Genomic DNA, 27138 nt, shown 5'->3' with positions numbered 1-27138 from the left:
AAAAAAATACAAAAGTAGGCTGGGCACAGTGGTTCACGCCTGTAATTCCATCACTTTGGGAGGCCGAGATGGGTGGATCACAAGGTCAGGAGTTCGAGACCAGCCTGGCCAATATGGTGAAACCCTGTCTCTACTAAAAAATTAGCTTGCCGTGGTGCTATGGGCGTATAGTTCCAGTTACTCGGGAGGATAAGGCAGGAGAATCGCTAGAATCCGGGCGGTGGAGGCTGCAGTGAGCAGAGATCACGTCACTGCATTCCAGCCTGGGCAACAGACCAAGACTCCATCTCAAAAATAATAAATAAATAAAAGTAGCTGGGTGTGGTGGCAGACGCCTGTAATCCCAGCTACTAGGGAAGATAAGGCAGGGAGAATTGCTTAAACCTGGGAGGAGGAGGTTGCAATGAGCCGAGAGCGTGCCTTTGCAATCAATCCAGCCTGGGCAACAGAGCCAGACTCTGTCTCAAAAATAAATAAATAAAAGAGTAAGGGTTTATTGCTACTCCCTGATTTAATAAACGTCTCTGGGACACAATTTCTTCATCTGTAAAAAAGGCAAATAAAACAACGCTTACTTGGTAAGTTCATTGTGAGGGATTATCTATGACACCGGAATGGAAAGAGCGTTACGGATTGCAAAGCACTCCTTACACATGAGTAATTAGTGTTCGCAGGTTCAACCACTTCTGGGGAAGAGCCAAACGCGTTCTCAACGTCCTAACAGCCAATTAAGGGCTCGGTGATCTCCACGCATCAAGCTCTGCCCAATTCTCAAAGCCTGGTTCAGGTACACTTTTCCCTCAGCCTAAGGCAGAGGCCCAAGGGCGAACCGTCCCGGGTTCTTGTCCCACCTCTGCCTCAAAGTTTACACCCTCCTAGGACAGGTGCGTGTCCCTGGTGGCCTGGGCTGCCAGCTCGGGAAGAAGGCGGTGGCAAGCGCACACGGGCGGCCAAGTGCTAAATAATGGTAGTTGCCCTGTCAGCCCCGTCACCTGTCACTCCCTCCCCCGCTTCTCCCGCACCGTGGCCGCAATCCAGCCCGGGCACTCCGGGGGCTCTCTTTGAGCCGGGCACGGTCCTCGCCGCTCGGCCGAGTGCAGCCCCCTCACCTCAGTGCGACTGAAACAAAGCAGGGTCCCGCCGGCCCCTGTCCTCTCCCTGAGGCGCGCCCTCAGTGGGGGAGCCCCCACCTTGGCCAGCCTCCAGCTCAGTGGTCCAGAGGCTCGTCTTCCGCGCCGCCGCCCAGGACCTCCCTCCTCCACAGTCGTCACTGACCGCTCCCTCTAGACTGGACCCCGCTGTCCAGCAGTCCCGGCAAGCCCGCGCCGCACTCCTCCCGCTCTGGCCGTGCTGGCACGGGTAGAGCGCCCGCGGCCCCCTAGCCTAGAGGGCGCCCGGCGAGCACGCGCCGGGGGCGGAGGGGGGCGGGGCGACGCAGCGCGGGGCGGCCGGCGATTGGTGCTCGCAGTCCGCGCGCCCGCCCTCCAGGCCACGTGACCTTTGGGCCCCGCCCAAACCCTGAGTTGCGCGCCGCCCAAACCCCGAGTTGCGCGCCGCCCAAACCCCGAGTTGCGCGCGGGCTCAGGGTACGACCCCCTCCCAACCGAGCGCCGGGGTCGGGGCCTTCCTGGTGACCCTGTGGGGCGGAGAGGGCACCTTCCCATGATCGGCCTGTTGTGCAGAAGAAGCGAACTGAGGCACGGCGGCAGGCGGGACGTCCAAGTAGTTAGCGCAGCACCTGGCCGCTCGTCCGCGCGGGAAAGCGTTGTCTCCCTTCCTTCGGATGGAATTGGAACTGCAGCTCTGGAAGCGTCCGAACTGTGCGGTCCTTGAGTTCACTGCTCTACCCACAGTGCGCAGAGCACAGGGGCATGCAGTACATTATTTGAATGACTAACTCTCTTACCTGGCCTTTCTCTCTCTCACTTGTTACTCGTCCCCTCCCCAGGAGTCTTATAAAATAACCAGTGGAAGGAGAGACAGAAGTGACATATCTGGGGAAAAAACTTCCTCCTGCAAATCAGTGACACGAGTGACAAAAAACTTCCTCCACACAAATCACTGACACTATCCAACGTACAGCTTTAAAAAAAATTGCTACGTAGGAAAATAATAGAATAGGGTCAGGTTTGATATGATGGTGGTCTGGATTTAAGTGATGACAGTAGGGATAAAAAAAGAAATAAAAATTCCAGCCTGGGCAACATAATGAGATCCTGTCTCTACAAAAAAATAATAATAATAATAATAATTATCCATGTGTGACGGCTCACTCCTGTAGTCCCAGCTACTGGGGCGGGGGTTGGGATTGGCTGAGGTGGGAGGATCGCTTCAGCCCAGAAGATGGAGGCTGCAGTGAGCAGTGATCACGCCACTGCATTCTAGCCTGAACGACAGAGGGAGACCGTGTCTCAAAAAAATAAACAAGTAAAAAATATTTGAGGTAGTTTTTGGAGAATAAATGGGACTTGCTGAAGGATTGAACAATGAGGAATGGAGAGGGAGAAATCAAGAGGAAATCCCGGGGATAAAGTGTTCTGTTTGGGTTTACGATGCAATGTCAAGTTGTCACCTAGATAAATGGATACATTAGTCTGGAGCTCAGACAACACACTGCTGGGCTGAAGGTGTGAACTGGGAGCATATAAATGTGTATTTAGACCAGACTTGGTGGCTCATGCCTGTAATCCCAGCACGTTGGGAGGCTGAGGCAGGCAGATTATAAGGTCAGGAGATCGAGACCATCGTGGCCAACGTGATGAAACCCCATCTCTACTGAAAATACAAAAAAAAAAAAAAAAAAAAATAGCTGGACGTGGTGGCACGTGCCTGTAATTCCAGCTACTCAGGAGGCTGAAGCAAAAGAATTGCTTCAACCAGGGAGTCAGAGGTTGCAATGAGCCAATATCACGCCACTGCACTCCAACCTGGCGACAGAGCAAGACTCCATCTCAAAAAAAAAAAAAAAGTGTATTTTAGCATTAAAAATGTAAGACATCTCTTAAGGTGAAAAGTAAAGAGAAAAGAGAAAAGAAAGGGCCTATGGCTAGGCACAGGGGCTCACGCCTGTAATCCCAACACTTTGGGAGGCCGAGGTGGGTGGATCACCTGAGGTCAGGAGTTTGAGACCCAACTGACCAATATGGTAAAATCCCATCTCTACTAAAAATACAAAAATTAGCCGGACCTAATGGCATGTGCCTGTAATCCCAGCTACTCAGGAGGCTGAGGCAGAAGAATCGCTTGAACCCGAGAGGGAGAGGTTGCAGTCAGCCGAGATCATGCCACTGCACTACAGCCTGGGCGACAGAGTAAGACTTTCTCAAAAAAAAAAAAAAAAAAAAAAAAAGTTATTTGGGTAGAATAGCACACTGGCAGGGGATAGAGTAGAGGAGTTAAGTTCAAGGAATTTATTTATATAGTATGGAACAGAAGAGCATGTTTGTGTTGCTATTGCGAATGACCCAATAGAAAGAGACAGATCAATGATCCCAGACAGAGGGACAGTGATGCCACACTCTTATTGTTCTGGGGGTGGCCACTGTTGCTTAGCAACCTGTGTTTAATGTTTCAACTGAATTCCTAATCAATGGCTATTTCAACTTATGCCAACGGTTCCTATCACTGGGGTTCCTGCTTTACTTATTTCCAACTCTGAAACCAGACGCTCAGGTTTTTACTTCCTTGTACTGTTGATGATGTATGCATTTTTTTGTTTGTTTATTTGTTTGAGATGGAGTCTCCGTCGTCCTGACCTCAGGTGATCCACCCGCCTCAGCCACCCAAAGTGCTGGGATGGGGGACAGGTGTGAATCACCACACCTGGCCTTTTTTTTTTTTGAGAGGGAGTTTTGCTCCTGTTGCCCAGGCTGGAGTACAATGACACATCCCTGCTCTGGGGCCCCCGAAACCTCCACCTCCCGGGTTCAAGTGATTCTCATGCCTCAGCATCCCAAGTAGCTGGGACTATAGGCATGTGACACCACGATGGCTAATTATTATTATTTTTTTAAACAGAGTTTCACTCTTGTTGCCCAGGCTGGAGTACAATGGCTCAATCTTGGCTCACTGCAACCTCCACCTCCCGGGTTCAAGTTATTCTCCTGCCTCAGCCTCCCAAGTAGCTGGGACTACAGACACATGCCACCACACTGGGCTAACTTTTTGTATTTAGTAGAGGTGGTGTTTCACCATGTTGGTCAGGCTGGTCTCAAATTCCTGACCTCAGGTGATCCACCCACCTCAGCCTCCCAAACTGCTGGGATTACAGGTGTGAGCCATGGCATGGGGCTTTTTGTTAAAATAGAGTCTTGCTTTATCACCCAGGCTGGAGTACAGTGGCACAATCCTGCCTCACTGCAACCTCCACCTCCGAGGTTCAAGCGATTATCCTGCCTCAGTCTCTGGAGTAGCTGGAACTACAGGCACATGCCACCATGCTGGGTTAATATTTTTTTGTTTTTTTTTAATAGAGAGAGATGGGGTTTCACCATGTTGGCCAGACTGGTCTTGAACTCCTAACCTCAGGTGATTCACCCACCTCTGCCTCCCAAAGTGCTGGTATTACAGGTGTGAGCTACCACGCCTGGCTGTATTTTGTATTTTTCTTAGTAGAAACAGGGTTTCACTCTGTTGGCCAGGGTGGTCTAGAACCCCTGACCTCAAGTGATCCTCCCACCTTGGCTTCCCAATGTGCTGGGATTGCAAGTGTGAGCCATCAGCCTGGCTGTGATAAATGCATTGGGATGTGAAAAATTACATCACAGAGAAGACAAATTGAGGGACTCTCACTCAATCTTAAAGAGACAGTGCCAACAATTACAGGATGTGGATCTCCAGTTCAGGGCTCTCCTCTGAGCTCCAACTGTCATCTTGCCCCTTTCTCCTCTGTCTCACAGGCATCTCAGACTAAGCAAAACTCTTCTCTCCATTCAACCACCAAAACTCACTCATGCCTCCAATAGTTTTCACCATTACAGAACATGGTGCCACCATCCACCCATCTGAAGTTTCCCTCAGAGTCATAATGGATTCCTCCCCCTTCCAGATGCCACCTATACAATTAACTACTGCCTCCAATATAATTCTCAAATCCATCCAATATTTCTGCATGTCCTCTGCCTCTGCCTGGTCTAAGCCACCATCATCCTTCTCCTAGATCATTACAAGAACCCTCTTTTGTATCTTATTTTTATTTATTTTAGTTTTTAGTTTTAGGGGTTTTTTTGTTTTTGTTTTTGTTTGAGACAGAGTCTCGCTGTGTTGCCCAGGCTGGAGTGCAGTGGCAATATCTCGGCTCACTGCAGCCTCCACTTCCCGGGTTCCAGCAATTCTCCTGCCTCAGCCTCCTGAGTAGCTGGGATGACAGGTGCCCGCCACCATGCCCGGCTACTTTTTGTATTTTTAAGTAGAGATGGGGTTTCACCACGTTGGCCAAGATGGTCTCGATCTCCTGAACTTGTGATCTACCTGCCTCAGCCTCCCAAAGTGCTGGGATTACAGGCACGAGCCACCACGCTTGGCATATTTCAGTTTTTTAGAGACGAGGTCTTGCTCTGCTGGAGTGCAGTGACACAATCATAGCTTGCTGCAGCCTTGAACTCCTGGCCTTAAGCTATCCTTCCACCTCAGCCTCCCAAAGTGCTAGGATTACAGGTGTGAGCCACCACATCCAGCCACAAGAAACATCTTTTTTTTTTTTTTTTTTGAGATAGGGTCTTGCTCTGTCACCATTCAGGCTGGAGTGCAGTGGCAGGATCTTAGCTCACTGCAGCCCCAACCTCCCAGTGTCAAGCAAACCTCCCATCTCAGCCAACCTCCTGAGTAGTAGGGACCACAGGTGTGTGCCACCAGGCATGGCTAATTTTTGTATTTTTTGTAGAGAGGGGGTTTCTCCATGTTGCCCAAGCTGGTCTTGAACTCCTGGACTCAAGCAATCCACCCACCTTGTCCGCCCAAAATGCTGGCATTACAGCTGTGAGCCACAGAGCCAGGCCTCACGGGAAACGAACCTTCTAATTGGTCTCCCTGCTTTTTCTCTCTTTTTTTTTTTTTCTTTTTTTGCGACAGAGTCTCACTCTGTCACCCAGGCTGGAGTGCAGTGGCGCAATCTCAGCTCATTGCAACCTCAGCCCTTGGGGTTCAAGCAATTCTCCTGCCTCAGCCTCCCTAGTAGCTGGAATTACAGGTATGCAATAGAATGCAAGCTAATTTTTGTATTTTTAGTAGAGACAGGGTTTTGCCATGTTGGCCAGGCTGGTCTCAATTCCTGACCTCAAGTGATCTGCCCTCCTCGGTCTCCCAAAGTACTGGGATTGATCCACCTCCAATCCATTCTCTACACAGAAACTAAATGTAATACAGACATCGAATCAGTTTACTCTCCTGCTTAAAACCTTCAAAGCTTGGCCAGGTATAGTGGCTCACGCCTATAATCCTAGCACTTTGGGAGGCCGAGGTGGGTGGAAAACGAGGTCAACAGATCGAGACCATCCTGGCCAACATGGTGAAACCTCATCTCTATTTAAAAAAAGCTTTTTTTTAAATAGACTTCAAAGCTTTTCCATTGTCCATTGTGCTCTCCTCCTAACTGAAACTTTTCTCCACCTCAGTCCCTATATTCTACATCTCTGCCTGAAATGCTTCCCCAACAATTCCCTTCCCAGAAATGGCTCATGATCCTGCAAGCCAATGTATATTCCCTACTTAGCAGACCTTTCCCCCGGTTGCCTAGGCTCTATCACAACACCCACTAAATTCCTTCTCAGTTGGAACTAGATGTTTGTTAAGTCTTCACTATTTCCCTGCAGGAGGTAGGAAGCTCCATGAGGACAGAGAGATTCACCTGTGCTTTCCCAGAGTCCAGCACGGGGCCTGGTGCACAGAAGGCACTAAATAAATATTTGATAAATAAGATGATTTGTCACTAGCAGATTCTCTGTGAAATGTGTGGCTGTGCTCCTAAAATATTAATAAAAGATTAAACAACTAATAAAGGTCATTTTTCTCAGCTGGTTGCTATCATCTCAATGTCTAATAGGATGATCATAACTACCATATACTGTGCCCAGTACTTCACACTTATTATTTAATTAATTTATTTATTTTACAATTTTTTGAGACGCAGTCTTGCTCTGTTGCCAAAGCTGGAGTGTAGTGGCATGATCTTGGCTCACTGCAACCTCTGCCTTCTAGGTTCAAGCGATTCTCCCGAGTAGCTGGGACTTTAGGCATGCACCACTATGCCTGGCTAATTTTTTTTTTTTTTTTTTTTTTTTTTTTTTTTTGAGACAGAGTCTTGCTCTGTTACCCAGGCTGGAGTGCAGTGGCACAATCTCAACTCACTGCAACCTCTGTCTCCTGGGTTCAAGCAATTTTACCACCTCAGCCTCCCGAGTAGCTGGGATTACAGGCACACACCACCATGCCTGGCTCATTTTTATATTTCTAGTAGAGATGGGGTTTCACCATGTTGGTCAGGCTGGTCTATTGGTTAGGTAACTCCTGACCTCATGATTCACCCACCTTGGCCTCCCAAAGTCCTGGGATTAAAGGCCTGAGCCACCGCACCCGGCCTAATTTTTGTATTTTTAGTAGAGACAGGGTTTCGCCATATTGGCCAGGCTGGTCTTGAACTCGTCACCTCAGGTTATCCACCCGTCTTGGCCTCCCAAAGTGCTGGGATTACAGGCATGAGCCACCTCACCCAGCCTATTATTCATTTTTTATATTTTATTTATTTTAATTTTTTTTCTGAGACAGAGTCTTGCTCTGTCACCCAGGCTGGAGTACAGATGACCTCCACCTCTAAGTTTCAAGCAATTCTCCTGCCTCAGCCTCCTGAGTAGCTGGGATTACAGGAGTGAGCCACCACATCTAGCTAATTTTTTTTTTTTTTTTTTTTTTTTTTTTGGTAATTTTAGTAAACACGGGGTTTTACCATGTTGGTCAGCCTGGTCTCGAACTCCTGACCTCAGGTGATCTGCCTGCCTTGGCCTCCCAAAGTGCTGGGATTACGGGTGTGAGCCACCATGCCCGGACTATTATTATTATTATTATTGAGACAGGGTTTCACTCTGTTGCCCAGGTTGGAGTGCAGTGGTGTGATCTTGGCTCACTGCATCCTCTGCCTCCTGGGGCTCAAGCGATCCTCCTGCCTCAGGCCAACAAATAGATGGGAATACAGTGGAGCCACCATGCCAGGCTAATTTTTGTATTTTTTGTAGAGATGGGTTTTCACTATGTTGCCCAGGCTAGTCAACTCCTGAGCTCAAGTGATCCACCTGCCTCAGCCTCCCAAAGTGCTGGGAATACAGGTGTGAGCCACCACGCCCAGCTGGTCTATGAGTTTTAAAGATCACCTATGTAGATTAAAGATGAAGATTTTAAAAGGGTGACCAGTCGAGGGGCTGCTGCAATGGGCTGGTGGCTATTAAGAGTTGTAGTTGTGGAGGAAATATAGGATATATTTTGGAGGTAGAAAAACTAGCCAGGTGCGATGGCCCATGCCCATAATCCCAGCACTTTGGGAGGCTGAGGGCGGATTATGAGGTCAAGAGATCGAGACCTTCCTGGTCAACATGGTGAAACCCTGTCTCTACTAAAAATACAAAAATTAGCTGGGTGAGGTGGCAGGTGCCTGTAGTCCCAGCTACTTGGGAGGCTGAGGCAGGAGAATTGCTTGAACCCAGCAGACAGAGGTTGCAGTGAGCTGAGATCGCACCACTGCACTCCAGCCTGGGTGACAGAGCAAGACTCCAACTAAAAAAAAAAACCCCACATAAACAGCAGGGCACACACACAACACACATACCAATCAGATCATGAAGAAGGAACAGCTGAGAAGTCCCGCAGTTGCAGCCTATTTGGAGTCTTGCCAAGTACCACTTGGACTATGTTTCTCTCACTTTCTATTCTACCCATGTGTTGAAAAGCCCTCTTCTTCCCTGATTGGCAGTGAGACATTAAATATACGTGCACATATACACAAACATGACACGGCATGTACACTTGACACGTGTTCACGTGTGGGTACTGAGAGACCTTGGGCAAGGGTCAGGGAAGACCTTTATCTGAAGGACATACCCTTGGTGCCATTTGGGAGGACAAACTGCTGTCACTAACATCACAACAAAAACAGGTAGCAAGCTTTAAAGGTAAACTCAAGACAGCCAGTGAAGCTTCAGCAAACACGTGTTAATACAAACTTTTACCATGAATAAAAGGCCCTTCCTGGTTGCGTGCAGTGGCTCACGCCTGTAATTCTAGCATTTGGAAGGCCAAGGTGGGAGGATCACCTGAGGTCAGGAGTTCAAGACCAGCCTGGCCAACATGGTAAAACCCTGTCTCTACTAAAAATACAAAAATTAGCCAGGCATGGTAGCACGAGCCTGTAATTCCAGCTACTCTGGAAGCTGAGGCAGGAGAATTGCCTGAACCCAGGAGGTGGAGGTTGCAGTGAGGCGAGATCATGCCATTGCACTCCAGCCTGGGTGACAAGAATGAAACTCCATCTCAAAAAAAAAAAGACCCGTCCTAAGAACAGCACTGTAACTGGTGAGTTATTACTCAGATGCATCTGTCCATCTACCCAGCGACTCGGGTTCTCTCCATAACTCCTGTAAGCCACTGGGCCACAGGGAGATGGGATGGGAACACCGCGCTCACGCAGCCTGTACTGCAGCCACGGCCCCTCCCACACTTCCTGGCTGCCCGCGGTGCTCCCCTGCAGCAAACCCAGCTGCTGACATCATAAAAGCCACACAGCCGGACCTGTCTGTGCTCCTCTGTTTCAATTTACAACAGACTCATTCACAAAACTGAAGTGACAAAAACAAGTCTTTCTGAGGCCAAGCGTGGTGGCTCACGCCTGTAATCCCAACACTTTGGGAGGCTTAGGCAGGAGGATTTAGTCTCTACTAAATATACAACAATTAGCCAGGTGTGGTGGCACACACCTGTAATCACAGCTACTTGGGTGCCTGAGGCCGGAGAATTGCTGGAACCAGGGAGGCGGAGGTTGCAGTGAGCCGAGACTGTGCCACTGCACTCCAGCCAGGGCAACGGAGTGCGATTCTGTCTAAAAAAAAAAAAGAAAAATCACAGTCAAGTAAAAAGAAAGGGAACTAAAAGATCTGTCAGTTAAATATATTCCTTTCTTATGGCAGGGCTAGTCTATAAGATTTTTTTTTTTTAAGATTTTGTTTTGTTTTTAATTTAAAGTTTTTTTGAATTTTTTTTTTTTAGATGGAGTCTCCCACTGTCACCTGGGTTGGAGTGCAGTGTTGGGATCTCAGCTCACTGCAACCTCTGCCTCCCAGGTTCAAGCGATTCTCCTGCCTCAGCCTCCCAAGTAGCTGGGATTATAGGCGCCCGCCACCATGCCTGGCTAAGTTTTTGTATTTTTACTAGAGACGTGGTTTCACTATGTTGGTTAGGCTGGTCTCAAACGCCTGACCTTGTGATCCACCCGCCTCAGCCTCCCAAAGTGCTGGGATTAAAGGTGTGAGCCAACTGCACCTGGCCCCTAGTTTTTTAAATGTTTAAACCTTGTGACACATTAAATTACACGCTGAAGCTGTTACTTTCTGCCAAAAAAAAGGGTGAGTTTTTTATATGGTAATTCTGCTCAGGTTAAAAATTTAAAAAAAAAAAGCAAGTTTTATACATCTGCATGAATTGGTTCCTTCAGCACTAGTGAAACAGACTCCATAACCTTCCAAAGAAGTGCCTTCATTTATTTACAGGGCTTAGGAAAGGAAAAAAGCTCTAGAAAAGGAAAATTTCAAAACAGGGCTTCAGCAGGGGCCCAGGGGAGTGAGTCGTTTTGATAAGGTCCGGGTTCGAGTCACTTCCAGGTGGTGAGGACGGTTCTCCCCGAGTCTCTCGATCGGGCTGCTCTGGGCCCCTGAGACTGGCCCTGACGATTTCTCAGCTCCCGGTCGGCCCCGTCACCCTGGGCCAGTTCTTCATCGTACCTGGAGACAGAAACAGCCAGGATCACGGCAGGCTCTCTTTTGAAGGCAACAGGCAGGGCCACCAGGTTGCTGTGTGGCAAATACGACATCACCCAGAGAAGCAGCCTGAGGGGGCCCCCAGCTCCTGCCAGCTCCCGCCCACCTCTCACCTGGCTTCCGCCCACCTGCCTGCCAGGTGGCTTCTGCAGCCGGCAAACACTCCCCAGGGCCACCGTACCTACGTGTACAGCCTTGGTAAGTTGTTATTGTGGACCCTGCTCTTCCCTGGAAGCTGACATCTTAAACAGGTCACCACGTCAAATTTGGCAACGGCCCCAAAGGCAACATGAATGAGGTGACACGGAGCCAGCCCAGGGTATTGAGGTGAGAGCCCGGGCTTCACACAAGGCCCCTCAGGCTGGGAGGATTAACTCCATTCCAGATGGGAGTGGGTGTGAGCGCCTGCCAGTGGAGGCCAGGGCAGAGAGGCCCCACAGTGCGCACTCAGCTACAGACTCTGACAGTGTGACCCACGCCACCCTTCCACATTTTTTTTTTTTTGAAAAGTTTTGCTCTATCACCCAGACTGGAGTATAATGGCGTGATCCTGGCTCACCACAACCTCCGCCTCCCGGGTTCAAGCGAGTCTCCTGCCTCACCCTCCTGAGTAGCTGAGATTACAGGCACACACTACCACACCCAGCACATTTTTATATTTTTAGTAGAGATGGGGTTTAACCATGTTGGCCAGGGTGATCTCGAACTCCTAACCTCAAGTGATCTGCCCGCCTCGGCCTCCCAAAGTGCTGGGATTACAGGTGTGAGCCACTGCCCCCGGTCCCTATTTTCTTTAACTGCCTGTTTCCCAATTAAAGTTTATGCATCCTTAGGGCACACACGCTAAGGAGACAACAGTGCAGTAAACAGCCTGAACTTTCGCGTCTGGAAGAGCTGGATGGCAGCCGCAGCTCCCCAGATGGGGTGGTCACAGCATCTGGGGGAGTCCTGGGTCCTTCCCACAGTGGCGGGGCGCTTCTCTGACGGGGTCCCAGAGCAGGGTAATTGCTGCCTGCACCTATTGCAGACTGTGGCAGGGAGCAGGCTTCGGGGAATGGGGCCGCCCACTCCTCGGTGACTCACATTACCCTCCCAACTCAGGCGGCAGCATCAGGACTTGCTTCCTGTGGGAGAAACTGGGGTTCCAGAGGTTTGCTCAGGACCTAAGGTCCCAAAGCTGGTCTGTGGCAGAGGCAGGATTAAGCCCTAGGACTTGCGATTCCTAATTCGGAGCATTTTGTCCTGCAGAGCTGAGGAGTGCAGAAAGCATCTCTGCCCGGGTTAAAGCGTCATCAGTGTGCTGCGCTGGCCATCCTGACTAGGACCCTCAGCTGTATGCAGGTATTTATGTCAAATACAAAAGGTACCCAGATGCTGAGTGCTAATCTTACAGACTTCTGGAAAAGGGTGGATTTCTGTGATAAGCTTATTAGCTAAACCAGAGTCTGCAGGTTGAATGCAGTGCGGGTTAGAAACTGCTGAGGTTAAAGAATGTATTTTCTGCATTGTACTTCTGGTGGCAAGGAAGGAAGAAAGCATTTTATGACCCTTCTTTTTCTTTTTTTTTTGAGACAGAGTCTCTGTTGCTCAGGCTGGAGTGCAGTGGCTTGATCTCGGCTCACTGGAGCCTCTAACTCCCAGGTTGAAGCAATTCTCCTGACTCAGCCTCCAGAGTAGCTGGGATTACAGGTGTCCACCATGAAGCCCAGCTAATTTTTGTATTTCTAGTAGAGACGGGGTTTTGCCATGTTGGCCAGGCTGGTCTCAAACTCCTGGCCTCTGATTATCCACCCGCCTCGGCCTCCCAAAATGCTGGGATTACAGGTGTGAGCCACCACACCCGGCCCCCTTTTTTTTTTTGAGACAAAATCTTGCTCTGTCTTGCTCTGTCACCCAGACTAACGTGCAGTGGCATGATCCTGGCTCACTGCAACCTCCACCTCCAGGATTCAAGCGATTCTCCTGCCTCAGCCTCCAGAGTAGCTGCAATTACAGATCTCCACCACTGCACCCGGCTAATGTTTGTATTTTTAGTCAAGACAGTGTTTCATCATCTTGGCCAGGCTGGTCTCGAACTCTTGACCTCGCAATCCACCCACCTCGGCCATTCAAAGTGCTGGGATTACAGGCATGAGCCACTGCGACCTGCCCGACTCCTTTTTTTCAAAATGGTCACCCAGACGATTGTGGCAGCACAATCTAAACTCATTGCAACCTCTGCCTCCCGGGTTCAAGAGATTCTCCTGCCTCAGCCTTCCGAGTAGCTGGGATTACAAATGTATGTCACCACGCCTGGCTAAGTTTTTGTATTTTTGGTAGAGATGGGAGTTTCACCATGTTGCCCAGGCCAGTCTCAAACTCTTTTTTTTTTTGAGACGGAGTTTCGCTCTTGTTACCCAGGCTGGAGTGCAATGGTGCGATCTCGGCTCACCGCAACCTCCGCCTCCTGGGTTCAGGCAATTCTCCTGCCTCAGCCTCCTGAGTAGCTGGGATTACAGGCACGTGCCACCGTGCCCAGCTAATTTTTTGTATTTTTAGTAGAGACGGGGTTTCACCATGTTGACCAGGATGGTCTCGATCTCTTGACCTCGTGATCCACCCGCCTCGGCCTCCCAAAGTGCTGGGATTACAGGCGTGAGCCACCGCGCCCTGGTGATCTGCCTGCCTCTGTCTCCCAAAGTTCTGGGATTACAGGCATGAGCCACAGTGCCTGGCTGCATTTTCTGACTTCTGTCTATGAAGCAGACACTACAGGGATCCAGGCTGTGCACCAGGGTGGGGCTGTCAGGACAGCGACAAAGGGGCCTGCTCTCCTCCCTGGCTCTCAAAGGAGACACAGCCACAGTCCCTATGACAATGACACCAGGAAGCCAGACAGGACACCCCAGGCACTCTGGAATCTGCCTGGGTGGGCGTCCTCCAGGAAGCCTCCCTGGCCCCTCTCCACGGATCAGATGTCTCCACCCCTTGGGAACTCCAGATTCATAAATGTAGTCACTCCACTGCCTGCCTGCCTGGTTCATGGCTGCCTTAGCAGCTTGTTCAAGGTCTGGTGAACAGGAATCACTGAATGAATGGAGAAAAAGACCACATATGGTGACCAGTTTCACGGAGCACTTGTGCTGATCTGTACAGCTCAAAAAACAAAACAAACAGAACCGCGCATTTGGCAAGCAGCTGACACCAGGAGGCGCCGTTCTCAGGGGCGGTCTGGCCACCTACTGAGCCAACGCAGAGGACAGTCAGAGCCAAGATGGTTCTTCTAAGTTCCTGTCCTAGCAGGCTTTTCTTCTGGGTTGTGATAGAAAGAATCCAGTCACTGTTAGGGTTCAGAGCAGTACTTTTTTAAAAGGCTGTAAAAGTCCAGCCAGCAACTTCAGAACAGCGCCCTGGAGGTAGCAGATGCAAAGTGCCAAGCCTTGTGGGTCCAAGGCCAGCGGCATGGCCTGGGGCACCTCATGCGGCCAGCGTCCTTGCTAGCTGCTGCTGGGCTCTGAGGGGTTGCTGTGGCCATCGAGTGAGATGCACAGCACCTGGCAGGGACATGGATGGGTGGCGCCACTCAGATGCCGGGGCCCTCCCAGTCAGCACCAACTGCTGCTGCTGCAGGTGGCCGCACCCGAACACAGACCCAGGTTCTTTGATCATCTGAATGACTAGGGGAAGTGAGCCCTGGCCGGAAGCATGTAGAGACCATCAGCTACACACAGGAGCCCTCCGTTACCCCTCAGGAGCCGGGAGAGGACGGCTAGATCAGGAGGGGGTCACCTTGTTGTCTCTTCAACTAAAAGCAATGAGGCTCTGGGCTCTGCTTTATTTATTTATTTATTTTTGAGGCGGAGTTTCGCTCTGTCGCCCAGGCTGCAGTGCAGTGGCATAGCCTCAGCTCACTGCAACCTCCACCTCCTGGGTTCAAGCCATTATCCTGCGCTCAGTCTCACAAGTAGCTGGGATTACAGGCACGCGCTACCATGCCCAATTAGTTTTTGTATTTTTAGTAGAGATGGGGTTTCACCATGGTGGCCAGGCTGGTCTTGAACTCCTGACCTCAGGTGATCCACCTGCCTCAGCCTCCCAAAGTGCTGGGATTACAGGCGTGAGCCACTGGGCTCGGCTTGGCCTCTGCTTCTTAGCCTGGAGATGGCCCACTCCCTCAAGGAGGCCAGGGCTGGATGGGCAGATGCCCCACACACTCCCAACAAGGCAGCCTCCCCGCCATCCTCAGCTGGACTGAAGAGAACCCCCCAAGGTCCTCATGCTACTGATAAGTCTCCCCCAAATGGTCCCCACCCCTGTGCACCCTCACAGACCCCCTCGGTCCTCCCACAGGGGCCATCAGGACCCAGCCCCCAAGGCCGCCATCGCAGCTGCCATTCCCAGCCCTGAGATCACCCTTCACCTCCCAGGCTGCCAACCCCAGTCTGATCCCATCCCCAGAGTCACCCTCTGTGGATTCCGGAACCCGCCACGCCCTCCACTTGTCCTTCATTCTCCTTCCTGCTCTAACGGGCTCTTGGGTCTCCTAGAACACACTGCTTCCCCTGCAGTCCCTGGGGTGGGGGCTGCTTTCTCTCCCACCCACCATACTCCCCACTGGAGGGGGGCCTCCTCCCTAAAACCCCCAGCTCTTCCCAGGCCTGGTCATCACATTTACCTCCCCACCTCGTGCAGTCACCACCCCCATCCCTTGGAGACCCAGGCTCCTAGTCCATGGTTGCAGGTGATGGCACTGATCAAACAGATGAAAACCCCAACTCTGTGACCGCTGGTGACCCTGTCCTTTACTCCATCTCAGTCCATCCCCAGGAGTCCCCAAGCCTCATCACCCCTCTCATTATCTCCATGGCAAGCGCTTACTCCCTGACCACTGCCCCTTCTCCTCCCAGCTCTCTTCCCTAGTGCCCGACTCCAGCCTGCCCCATGGGACTGCCACCCACCCCCACCTCCTCCCTGTCCCTGCTGCCCTCTCTCTTGCCATTGCAAGCTCCCAACTCTGGTCCCTCCCAACCCTCTGCCTTCTCTATACCTAGCCCAGGCAGCTGACCGTGGATGGAGAGACCCACCAACCACACGCACTGACCGGTCGCCCCTGAGGTTCACAGCCACCACCCTGCAGAGGTCCCGAGGTTGCCGGCAAGCCCAGCATACTTCCACCTAAACTCCCTTTCCACCTGCTCCTCCTGTCCCAGACGACGAGCTGTGACACGCCCATCCACACCACACATCACCCGCAGCAGGGGCAGGAGGCAGCTAAGCATGGGCTCTCGAGTCCTGGGTCCGTGTTCAAATCCTCCCCGCAGCAGTGCCTACCAGCTGCAAGCCTGACGTTGCTGTGTGTAAATGTCACTAAATATTTCTGCCTTTGTTTTTTAAAAATTTAGATTAAATGCACGTTTTTGCTTTGACAGAAGCGTGTAACTGTGATCCTAACACACCTACTCCTCCGCCTTTTACTGCCGTCTGTTTCCCTCTATTCTCCGGCTCCCTCGACACCCACTCGACTGCGGAATCGACGCTGACAACATGACGTGTGTCCTTCCACGTTTCCCTGCTCATGCATTCGCATGTAAGCCACTGCACATGTCACCGTACGCACACACAGGGGGCTCTGAGGTCCATGTTTCACAAGGATTACATTATATACCCTTTTCTGCAACAGTTTTTCCCAGGCCACCTCCCAGGCCCCATGGGGTAGCTCTGGGTCAGTCCTTTAGTTTTTTTTCAGCAGGTGAGTTGTTACACACTCCTTAGCGGATTCCAACTTCCATGGCCACCGTCCTGCTTCTGGGTCAGTCTTTTTAAAGGCCACCTAATAGACCACGGAATGAATGAACCATACTGTGTTCAGCCACCACACTTCTGATGGGCTCCCACTTTGTTCCCACCTTTGCCACTACAGGCATGCCACGGAACTGCTCTAAGCCTTTGTTTCCACATCTGTGAAATGGAGCTAATACTCTTACTTCAAAACGTTCCTGGTGAAAGGGATTGATACTGTGTGTAAAGCACTCTGCACAGTTTCTGATGGATGGTAAGTCCTCGAAGGTTAGCTATTTCCTTACCACTCTGTAAGATACATCTTATTATACCCATTTAAAGGTGGACAAACCGAGGCTCCAACAGTAGCACTGAGTTCCTCACTGTCACCACCCAGCTTTACATGGCAACGCTAGGGAACAAGCCCAGGTGACCTGTGAGAAACAAGCGCTCCATCCACCCTGCTGCAGCTATCCTGGCGGCTAACAGGGGGCCTGGCATGTGATCAGTGCATCACACGTACGTCATGAGCAGGAGAATACACAATGATCAAGTTTAGCACCCAAACTGCTTTTCTGGGCCGGGCACAGTCGATCCCAGCACTTTAGGAGGTTGAGGCGGGAGGATCACTTGAGGTCAGGAGTTCAAGACCAGCGTGGCCAACAAGGTGAAACCCCATCTCTACTAAAAATACAAAAATTAGCCAGACGTGGTGGCACATGCCTGTAATCCCAGCTACTTGAGAGGCTGAGGCCGGAGAATCGCTTGAACCCGGGAGGTGGAGGTTGCAGTGAGCCAAGATCACACCATTGCACTCCAGCCTTGGTGACAGAGCAAGACTCCCTCTCAAAAAAAAAAGTAATAATAAAATAAATAAACTGACTTTCTGCTACAACACAATCTATCCCATAATGTTATTAATAAATGAAACACTCTGCTCAAACAAGGGGGATCCACACATGCCCCGAAATCCAAGCTGGGTTGTGGTACACGCCGTTCAGAGACACAGGACAAGCACGCAGTCACTCACAAACTTACAGAATCTCGTAATTGCCAAGGACTTCCTTTGGGGGTGACTTGTTCAATTTGCAGTCTGGAATTTCGCCGTTGGGGACAGCAATGTTGAGGGTGTCATTAATCAGGTTATACTTGAGGATTCGATCGTTGGCAGTGCTGAAGGTGAGAGACGGGGACGCGTTCACCTGTGAGAGGAAAAGACCCACATTCCTCACCTGCTTCTCTCTCTCTTTCGGAATGAAAACGCACACTGCAAAGGAGATGCTGGCTGCTGCACACTTCAGTAAGGTTGTTGTGCCGGACGCAGTGGCTCACGCCTGTAATCCCAGAACTTTGGGAGGCCAAGGCGGGCAGATCGTGAGGTCAGGAGTTCAAGACCAGCCTAACCAATATGGTGAAACCCCGTCTCTACTAAACAATATATATAAATTAGCCAGGTGTGGTGGCATGCTCCTGTAGTCCCAGATACTCGGGAGGCTGAGGTAGAAGAACTGCTTGAACCCAGGAGGCAGAGATCGAGCCACTGCACTCCAGCCTGGGCAACAAACAGAGAGATTCCATCTCAAAAAAAAAAAAAAAAAAAAGGTTGTTATTTAACATTGCGATTATCTAATACCGTCAGAGCACCTTGGACAGGAAGCACTTTGTGATTCACTTTTACCAACTGTTCAATGAAATATAAGTAATACTCAAAGGTAGGATTAGAATTAGGATCTACAAATCAGCAATCACACAAACAAACATTTTGGGGCCAGAATAGATCACAAACATAATTTCTGTCTACCTGTGTGACTGGTTCTGTCTTAAGTACCAAGAACCCCTTAGGGGTTTGTTAGAATCAGTGAACCAAATGACCCTGCCCAAGCAGCAGTGTGGGTTTAAGTAAAAGGCAATGAATGGGCTCCCTTTTTTGCTAAGAGAGTAATATCAATAAAGCAGCATTTTTGGGCCAGGTGTGGTGACTCACGTCTGTAATCCCAGCACTTTGGGAGGCCAAGGCGGGTGGATCACGAGGTCAGGAGTTTGAGACCAGCCTGGCTAACACCGTGAAACCTTGTCTCTACTAAAGATACAAAAAGTGAGCCAGGCATGGTGGCGAACACTTGTAGTCCCAGCTCCTCAGGAGGCTGAGGCAGGAGAATCACTTGAACCCGGGAGGCGGAGGTTGCAATGAGCCGAGATCACGCCACTGCACTCCAGTGTGGGCGATAGGGTGAGACTCTGTCTCACAAAAAAAAAAACAAGAAAAGAAAAGAAAAGAAAGCAGCATTCTAACTCAAATGATGAATCCTTCTAACACATGGAGAGGTAGTCCCGTAAGGCCTCTGAGAAGCTAAGCAATGTCATGAAATCCATACATTCAACTGTAGACATTCACTTTGTTCTGTGGCGAGTCCCATAGGCCCTCGGTCACTGGTTTTTTGTTTGTTTGTTTGCTTTGTTTTTTTGAGATGGAGTCTCGCTCTGTCACCCAGGCTGGAGTACAGTGGCGCAATCTCGGCTCACTGCAAGCTCTGCATCCTCGGTTCAAGCGATTCTCCTGTCTCAGCCTCCCAAGTAGCTGGGATTACAGGTGCCAGCCACCACGCCCGGCTAATTTTTGTATTTTTGGTAGAGACGGGGTTTCGCCATGTTGGTCAGGCTGATCTCGAACTCCTGATCCGCCTGCCTTGGTGTCCCAAAGTGCTGGGATGACAGCCGTGAGCCACCATGCCCAGTCAGTCCCTACTTATTTACTCATATTTTGTGCATAATTCCAATGACCTTGGTTAGCTGTTTCAGGCCATGGGAGATTAAAGGGAGCAAATCTGCAAGCTGTTCAGGTTTCTCCCAGTCAGACTGCCTCTCTGTGATGCTAGAAGCGTATTCAATGTGTACTGTTCCAAAGAATTGCACAGACCTCACTGTCCTCAAAATGACCACTGTAGTGTAGCATAATACTATAATTCTTATTATGAATACATGAAAGTTAAAAATTGTTATTAGGCTGTGTGCAGTGGCTCACACCTATAATCCCAGCACTTTGGGAGGCCGAGGTGGAAGGATTGCTTGAAGGTAGGATTTTGAGACCACCTTACAACACAGCAAGACCCATCTCTACAAAAAAAGAAAAAAAAATTATCTGGGAGGAGTGGCACACACCTCTGGTCCCAGCTACACAGGAGGCTGAGGTTAGATCACTTGAGCCCAGGAGTTCAAGGCTGCAGTGAGCAATGATGGTGACATTACAATCCAGCCTGGACCACAGAGTGAGACTTGGTCTCTTTTTTTTTTTGAGATGGAGTCTTGCTCTGTCACCCAGGCTGGGGTGCAGTGGCATGATCTTAGCTCACTGCAACCTCTGCCTCCCAGGTTCAAGCAATTTCTCCTGCCTCAGCCTCCTGAGTAGCTGGGATTACAGGTGTGCATAACTATGCCCAGCTAATTTTCTGTATTTTTGGTAGAGACAGGGTTTCACCATGCTGGCCAGGCTGGTCTTGAACTCCTGACCTCGTGATCTACCCGCTTTAGCCTCCCAAAGTGCTGGGATTACAGGCATGAGCCACTGCGCCTGGCCTGTTTTTTTTTTTTTTTTAAGAGACCAAGGCTCAGGCTGGGTGTGGTGGTTCACCCCTGTAATCCCAGCACTTTGGGAGGCTGCGGCGGGTGGATCATGAGGTCAGGAATTCAAGACCAGCCTGACCAACATGGTTAAAAACTTGTCTCCACTAAAAATACAAAAATTAGCCAGGTATGGTGGCAGATACTTGTAATCCCACCTACTCGGGAGGCTGAGGCACGAGAATCGCTTGAACCTGGGACGTAGAGGTTAGCAGTGAGCCGAGATCGTTCCACCTGCACTCCAGCCTGGGTGACAGAACAAGACTCCATCTCAAAAATTAAAAAATACCCAAAACACTAGGGTTTCCAGAGCGGGGAGGGAAGAAGAAGGCAAGGGTTTAAAAACTCCCCATTGAATACCTTGTTCACTATTTGGGTGACAGGTTCAAGAGAAGCCCAAAGCCCAGCATTTTGCAATACATTCATGTACCAAACCTGCACATGTGCCCCCTGAAACTAAAATTAAAAAAAAAAAAAGGGCTGGGAGCGGTGGCTCACACTTGTAACTCCAGCATTTTGGGAGGTCAAGGCAGGAGGATCACTTGAGCCCAGGAGTTCAAACCCAGCTTGGGCAACATAGTGAAACCCCATCTCTACAAAAAAACAAAAACATTAGCCAGGCATGGTGGTATGTGCCTGCAATCCTATCTACTTGGGAGGCTGAGGCAGGAGGATCACTTGAGCCCAGAAGCTGGAGGCTGCAGTGAGCTATGATTGCGCCATTGCCTCTAGCCTAGGTCACAGAGTGGGACCCTGTCTCAAGACAGAAAAAAAAAGAAAGAATTGTGGCCGGGTGCAGTGGCTCACTCCTGTAATCCTAGCATTTTGGGAGGCCAAAGTGGGTGGATTGCCTGAGCTGAGGAGTTTGAGACAAGCCTGGGCAACACAGTGAAACCCCATCTTTACTAATATACAAAAAAATTATCCGGGTGTGGTAACATGCGCCTGTAGTCCCAGCTACTTGGGAGTCTGAGGCAGGAGAATTGAATTGCTTGAATACAGGAGGCAAAGGCTGTGCCACTGCACTCCAGCCTGGGCAACAGAGAGAGACTCCATCTCAAAAAAAAAAAAAAAAAAAAAAAAAGAATAGTAGCGATGTTCCTTCCTCAAAAGTATGCTCCTGATGGCCAAGGGCTTCCGAAGCTGTGAGCTGCTTTCCTAGACAGGAACACTGTCACCCAGGTGACAGGTAGGGTACAGGACTGAGGGAGGATGGACTAGCCCAGAGGCACCCTGGAGGTGTTGCAGCCACCAAGTTCACGTGAGACGGGCCACAGCTCCCTGTGGTGGGCCGGGCACTGGGAGGGGAGCAATGCAGGAATCTGCTTATACCTCACCCAACAGCAAACCATCCAACCTGAAATCAGTCCCCTTCCTGCCTGGCCTGAGAAACCTCTGGGGCCTGGGGGACTGCCAGGCCCAAGTCGGGACAGAAGCGTGTTGGGGGCTGTGTGTGGTGCGGCCAGGTGCGGGCGCTGCCGCGGTTACCGCGATCAGCCAGGGCTTCAGCTTGTCGTCAATGATGATGTCGTAGCCATAGCATTCAAAGCAGTGCTTGTCATTGTTCATCACCGGCTGAGGAGAGAGTGACCAGCGGGTTACAGGGCCAGCACCGAAGGGCGCCGCGGAGACCAACGCCTCAGAGATAAGCAGGATCGTCCCCACGGTCCTGACCTCCCACAGCAAGGGCTCCCATCCTCCACCCCAAAGGCTTCCTTCCCTCCTTCCCCTCTTCCTCCCACAGAGCTCAGAGACTGGGCACTTTCCTTGGCCTGATAGAGAGAACTGATGAAGCCATAACGGGCGTCTCTGCATCTTACTCATCAGAGGCTTGACTAGTACCCAAGCCGTCTGCCAGTGTGAGACTGTCATGAGAGTGGACAGACATCCCGCTCCAAGCCCAGAACCTGCAGTGACAGACTGCGTAGCCTTATCACAGACAAACACAAACTGTCCACCAGGCTACACGTTGCCCCGTCCCAGGACCTTAGGGAGCCGGGTGTCGGACTGTTAACCTCTGTTCCCAGTGATAAATGTAAATCCATTTACAAACAATTTTTTAATTTCCTTTGTAATTTTCAATTCCGTGTCACTTAGATATACCTCAGATTAACTGATCTCCAGATATATAAATAATATCACCTGTGGCTGGGTGCAGTGGCTCACGTCTGTAATTTCAGCACTTTGGGAGGCCAAGGTGGGAGGATCACTTGAACCCAGGAGTTTGAGACCAGTCTGGGCAACACAGCGAGACCCTGCCTCTACAAAAAATAAAAAATTTAGCTGGGTGTGGTGGCATGCGCCTGTAGTCCCAGCTACTCGAGATAGCTTGAGTCTGGGAGGAAGAGGAGTACTGGAGTGCAATGAGCCATGATCGTGCCACTGCACGCCAGCCTAGGTGACAGAGCAAGAACCTGTCACTTAAAAACAAACAAAAAAAGAAACATGACTGGATACAGTGGCTGATGCCTGTAATCCCAACACTTTCAGAGGCTGAGGCGGGGGCAGCACCTGAGGTGGCAAGTTCGAGACCAGCATGCCCAACATGGCGAAACCTTGTGTCTACTAAAAATACAAAAAAAGCCGGGTGCAGTGGCTCATGCCTGTAATCCCAGCACTTTGGGAGGTCAAGGAGGGCGGATCACCTGAGGTCGGGAGTTCAAGACCAGCCCAACCAACATGGAGAAAACCTGTCTCTACTAAAAATACAAAATTAGCCAGGTGTGGTGGCACATGCCTGTAATCCCAGCTACTCGAGAGGCTGAGGCAGGAGAATTGCTTGAACCAGGGAGGTGGAGGTAGCAGTGGGCTGAGATTAAGCCATTGTACTCCAGCCTGGGCAACGAGAGCAAAACTCTGTCTCAAAAAAAAAAAAAAAAAATAGCTAGGTGTGGTGGTGCACACCTGTAATCCCAGCTACTCAAGAGGCTGAGGTAGGAGAATCACTTCAACCCGGGAGGCAGAGGTTGCAGTGAGCCTAGATCATTCCATTGCACTCTATCCTGGAGACAGAGCAAGAATCCATTTCAAAAAGAGAAAAAAAAAACCTAAACCCCAGCTGCTTATGATGCAGATTCCTGTGCCCTCCCCAGCCTGCCTGGATTCAGCCTCTGGAGAGGCCCCACAGTCAGTGTTACATGCTCCTCGGAGACCTGTGCACCCTAGTCAGGGAAGCATAGAGACGGGGTAGGGAGGTCTTCTCACACCTTAGAGGGCATCGGACTTTGCTTCCACAAAACACTTGATGAAGCTGGAAACTGCCCGAGGGAGAGAGCCCAGACCACCCTCCTCACTCACAGAGAGGGAAAGCGCGGCTCTGGTTGGCTGCTTCCTCATGTCATTTAGTGAAATGACATTTAAAGTAAAAGCCTGGTATCCTCATCCAGCCAGTGCCCAGACTACTGTCCCAGACAATGTCTGTAAGATAAGAAGTCCTTAGCCTGACTGCCTTTCTCCAAACCCCGCTCTGCTTCCAGCTCTGAGCAGGCTGCCCACAGGGCGTGGCTTTCAGCATCTCCGTCCTGGCTCAGGCTGCATGCAGGTCTAGGTTCCTCTGAGGGTCTCAGAGCCACCTCCCATCCTGCACCAGGCCCCTCTCATCCTGCACCAGTCCCCTCTCATGTGCCTGTTTCCTGGGCTGCCTCACTATGAGAACAACACGCCTGGTAAAAACCAGGTGATGAACTATTTGCTAAGTGAATAAAACTGAATACATAAATCCCTGCTCCAAAGACCCGCAGGCCTTAGAAATCTATGATAACAGCTTTGCAGTTCACAAAACTGAGGCCCAGAAAGAGCCAGTCAGAGGCACTTGCCAGAGGGCTAGGCTGAGGGAATACAGGTTTCCTTGAAAACAGCTAACTTTTTCTCAAAGGTCTGCCAATCCAAGGAAGACTAAAATGGGCTGGGAAGGGAGAGCAAAGGGCTGGGCAACCGGGTATTACAATTCACACAATCACGTGTTAACAGATTAATGGCATTTAACTCTTTCCAATCATGAAGTGCAGAGCACTGTTCACGTACACCCCACGACACTGGTGTCACAGTCCCAATTTCACAGATAAGGCATCTGAGGCTCAGTAAGAGGAGGCTCTTGAGCTAAGTCCCCTGTTGGCTCATGATGGGGCCTGGCATGAAATTAGATCTGAACTCCACACTCATTACCTGTCACCCAAGCTGCAACCCAAGCCACCAAGGCGTAAGGAGCTTCAGTGGGACAAGAGATGGGCGCTCAGTCCCTAAGACGTATCTCCAGCAATGAACTAGGTCCTGGGGGTTTTATCTATCTGGATCCTCTGAAGCCCCAGTGAGGGGTTAGCCAGGTGACTTGCTGGGGGTAATGTGGAGTAAAGACAGTAAATGGCAGAGCCAGGATTGAAAACCCAGGTCAGCCCAGCCCTTGAGAATAATGATGATGACTGTGTAGCAATATTGGAAAATGCTTAAACTAAAATGTTAAAAGAAAAAGCCAAGCCAGTCGCAGTAGCTCATGCCTGTAATCCACTGTGGGAGGCCGAGGCAGGAGGATCATGAGGTCAGGAGCTCGAGACCATCCTAGCCAACATGGTGAAACCCGTCTCTACTGAAATATTAAAAAAAAAAAAAGAGAGAGAGAGACAGATCCAAGATGGCTGATCACTAGCAGCTCGGGATGTAGCTCTCAGTGAAAGTGCAGAGAACGAGGGGACGCCACAGTTTCAGACGAATTTTTGTTGCTCACGGACCAGGAGATTCCCAGCGGAGGAGCCCCACGGGTCACCAGCGCTACTCTTGTGGCCGGCGCGGCAGTTCTTGGTACAGAGTGAGCGGGACTGGGTCCCCTTTTGGCCGATGTTGTTTGGAGCTCCGGGAAGACAGTTGCCTATTCAATTGATTGAAGGACGGACTCAAGAAGGGAGCTAGACCGGAGATTCCCGGGCAGAAAAGCACCATCAATCTTAACACCGCTGTTTTGGCTGGCGCAGTGGATTGCTCAGATTTCGGCACGGGGAATCAACTAGTTGGACGTCCACTCAGAGACCTAATTTGAAAGTCGGTAATCACAAAGACAACAGGTGGATAAATATACAATGATGGGAAGAAACCAACGTAAAAAGGCTGAGAATATCCAAAATCAGAATGCCTCTCCCTCTACAGGGGATCATAGTTCCTCATCAGCAACGGAACAAGCCCTGATGGAGAACGAGTGCGTTCCATTAACAGAAGTAGGCTTCAGAAGGTGGATGATAAGAAACTTCTGTGAATTAAAAGAACTTGTTCTAACCCAATGCAAAGAAACTAAGAACTTTGAAAAAAGGTTTGACAAAATCCTAACGAGAATAGACAATTTAGAGAGGAATATAAATGAATTAATGGAGCTGAAAAACACAACACGAGAACTTCGCAAAGTATGCACAAGTTTTAACAGTCAAATTGATCAAGCAGAAGAAAGGATATCAGAGTTTGAAGACCAACTTAACGAAATAAAACGAGAAGTCAAGATTAGAGAACAAAGGATAAAAAGAAATGAGCAAAGTCTCCAAGAAATATGGGACTATGTGAAAAGACCTAATCTACGTTTGATAGGTGTACCTGAATGTGACAAAGAGAATGAATCCAAGTTGGAAAATACTCTTCAGCAGATTATTCAGGAAAACTTTCCCAACCTAGTAAGGCAGGACAATATTCAACTCCAGGTAATACAGAGAACACCACAAAGATATTCCTCAAGAAGACCAACCCCAAGGCACATAATCGTTAGATTCACCAGGGTTGAAATGAAGGAGAAAATTCTAAGAGCAGCCAGAGAGAAAGATCAGGTTACCCACAAAGGGAAGCCTATCGGACTTACAGCAGATCTCTCAGCAGAAACCCTACAAGCCAGAAAAGAGTGGGGGCCAATATTCAACATCCTTAAAGAAAAGAACTTTCAACCCAGAATTTCATATCCAGCCAAAAGAGCTTCAAAAGCGAAGGAAAAAGAAAATCTTTTGCAAACAAGCAAGTACTTAGAGATTTCACCATCACCAGGCCTGCTTTACAAGAGCTTCTGAAAGAAGCACTACACATATAAAGGAACAACCAGTATCAGCCTTTCCAAAAACATATCAAAAAGTAAACAGCATTAACATACAAGTTAATGCTGTTACATTAACAAGTTGATGAAGAACTTACATCAACTAATGGGCAAAACAGCCAGCTAGCATCAAATGGCAGTATTAAACTCATATATATTATTAACTGAATAAAAAGCCAAAACCCATCGGTATGCTGTATCCAGACCCATCTCACATGCAACGATACACAAAGACTCAAAACAAAGGGACGGAGGAAGATTTACCAACCAAACGGAGAGCAAAAATAACTAGATAAATAAAAAGCAGGAGTTGCAATTCTCACCTCTGATAAAAGAGACTTTAAAGCAACAAAGATCAAAAGAGGCAAAGAAGGACATTACATAATGGTAAAAGGATCAATGCAACAAGAAGAGCTAACGATCCTATATATACATGCACCCAATACAGGAGCACCCAGATACATAAGACAAGTTCTTAATGACTTATAAAGAGACTTAGCCTCCCACACAATAATAGTGGGAGACTGTAACATCACATTGTCAATATTAGACTGATCAACGAGATAGAAAATTAACAAGGATATCCAGGACTTGAACTCAGACCCGGAACAAGTAAACTTAATAAACATTTATAGAACTCTCCACTTCAAATACACAAAACATACATTCTTATCAGTACCATATCATACCTATTCC

At 49.6% G+C, this 27138-nt stretch overlaps 1 protein-coding gene across 6 annotated transcripts in view; it reads right to left on the bottom strand.

Moving 5' to 3' along the window:
- Positions 1-10710: 10710 nt before the first annotated feature.
- LOC135271259 (polyglutamylase complex subunit TTLL1-like) overlaps positions 10711-27138 on the bottom strand; it is a 49244-nt gene continuing 32816 nt past the window's right edge. For all 6 annotated transcript variants that reach the window (XM_064368111.1, XM_064368113.1, XM_064368114.1 and 3 more), the window contains 4 exons: positions 22530-22648; positions 21876-21962; positions 17808-17971; positions 10711-10976 (listed from right to left, as the gene is read on the bottom strand). In XM_064368111.1, coding sequence (XP_064224181.1) covers positions 10847-10976; positions 17808-17971; positions 21876-21962; positions 22530-22648 — 500 coding nt within the window. In that variant the 3' untranslated portion in view covers positions 10711-10846. The remainder of the gene's footprint in view (positions 10977-17807; positions 17972-21875; positions 21963-22529; positions 22649-27138) is intronic.

This window comes from Aotus nancymaae, unplaced genomic scaffold (assembly GCF_030222135.1).
Source record: "Aotus nancymaae isolate 86718 unplaced genomic scaffold, 86718_ANA_hifiasm-v0.15.2.pri h1tg000076l, whole genome shotgun sequence".
NCBI classification, from domain to species: domain Eukaryota; kingdom Metazoa; phylum Chordata; class Mammalia; order Primates; family Aotidae; genus Aotus; species Aotus nancymaae.
This window is presented reverse-complemented; position numbering and strand designations above follow the sequence as displayed.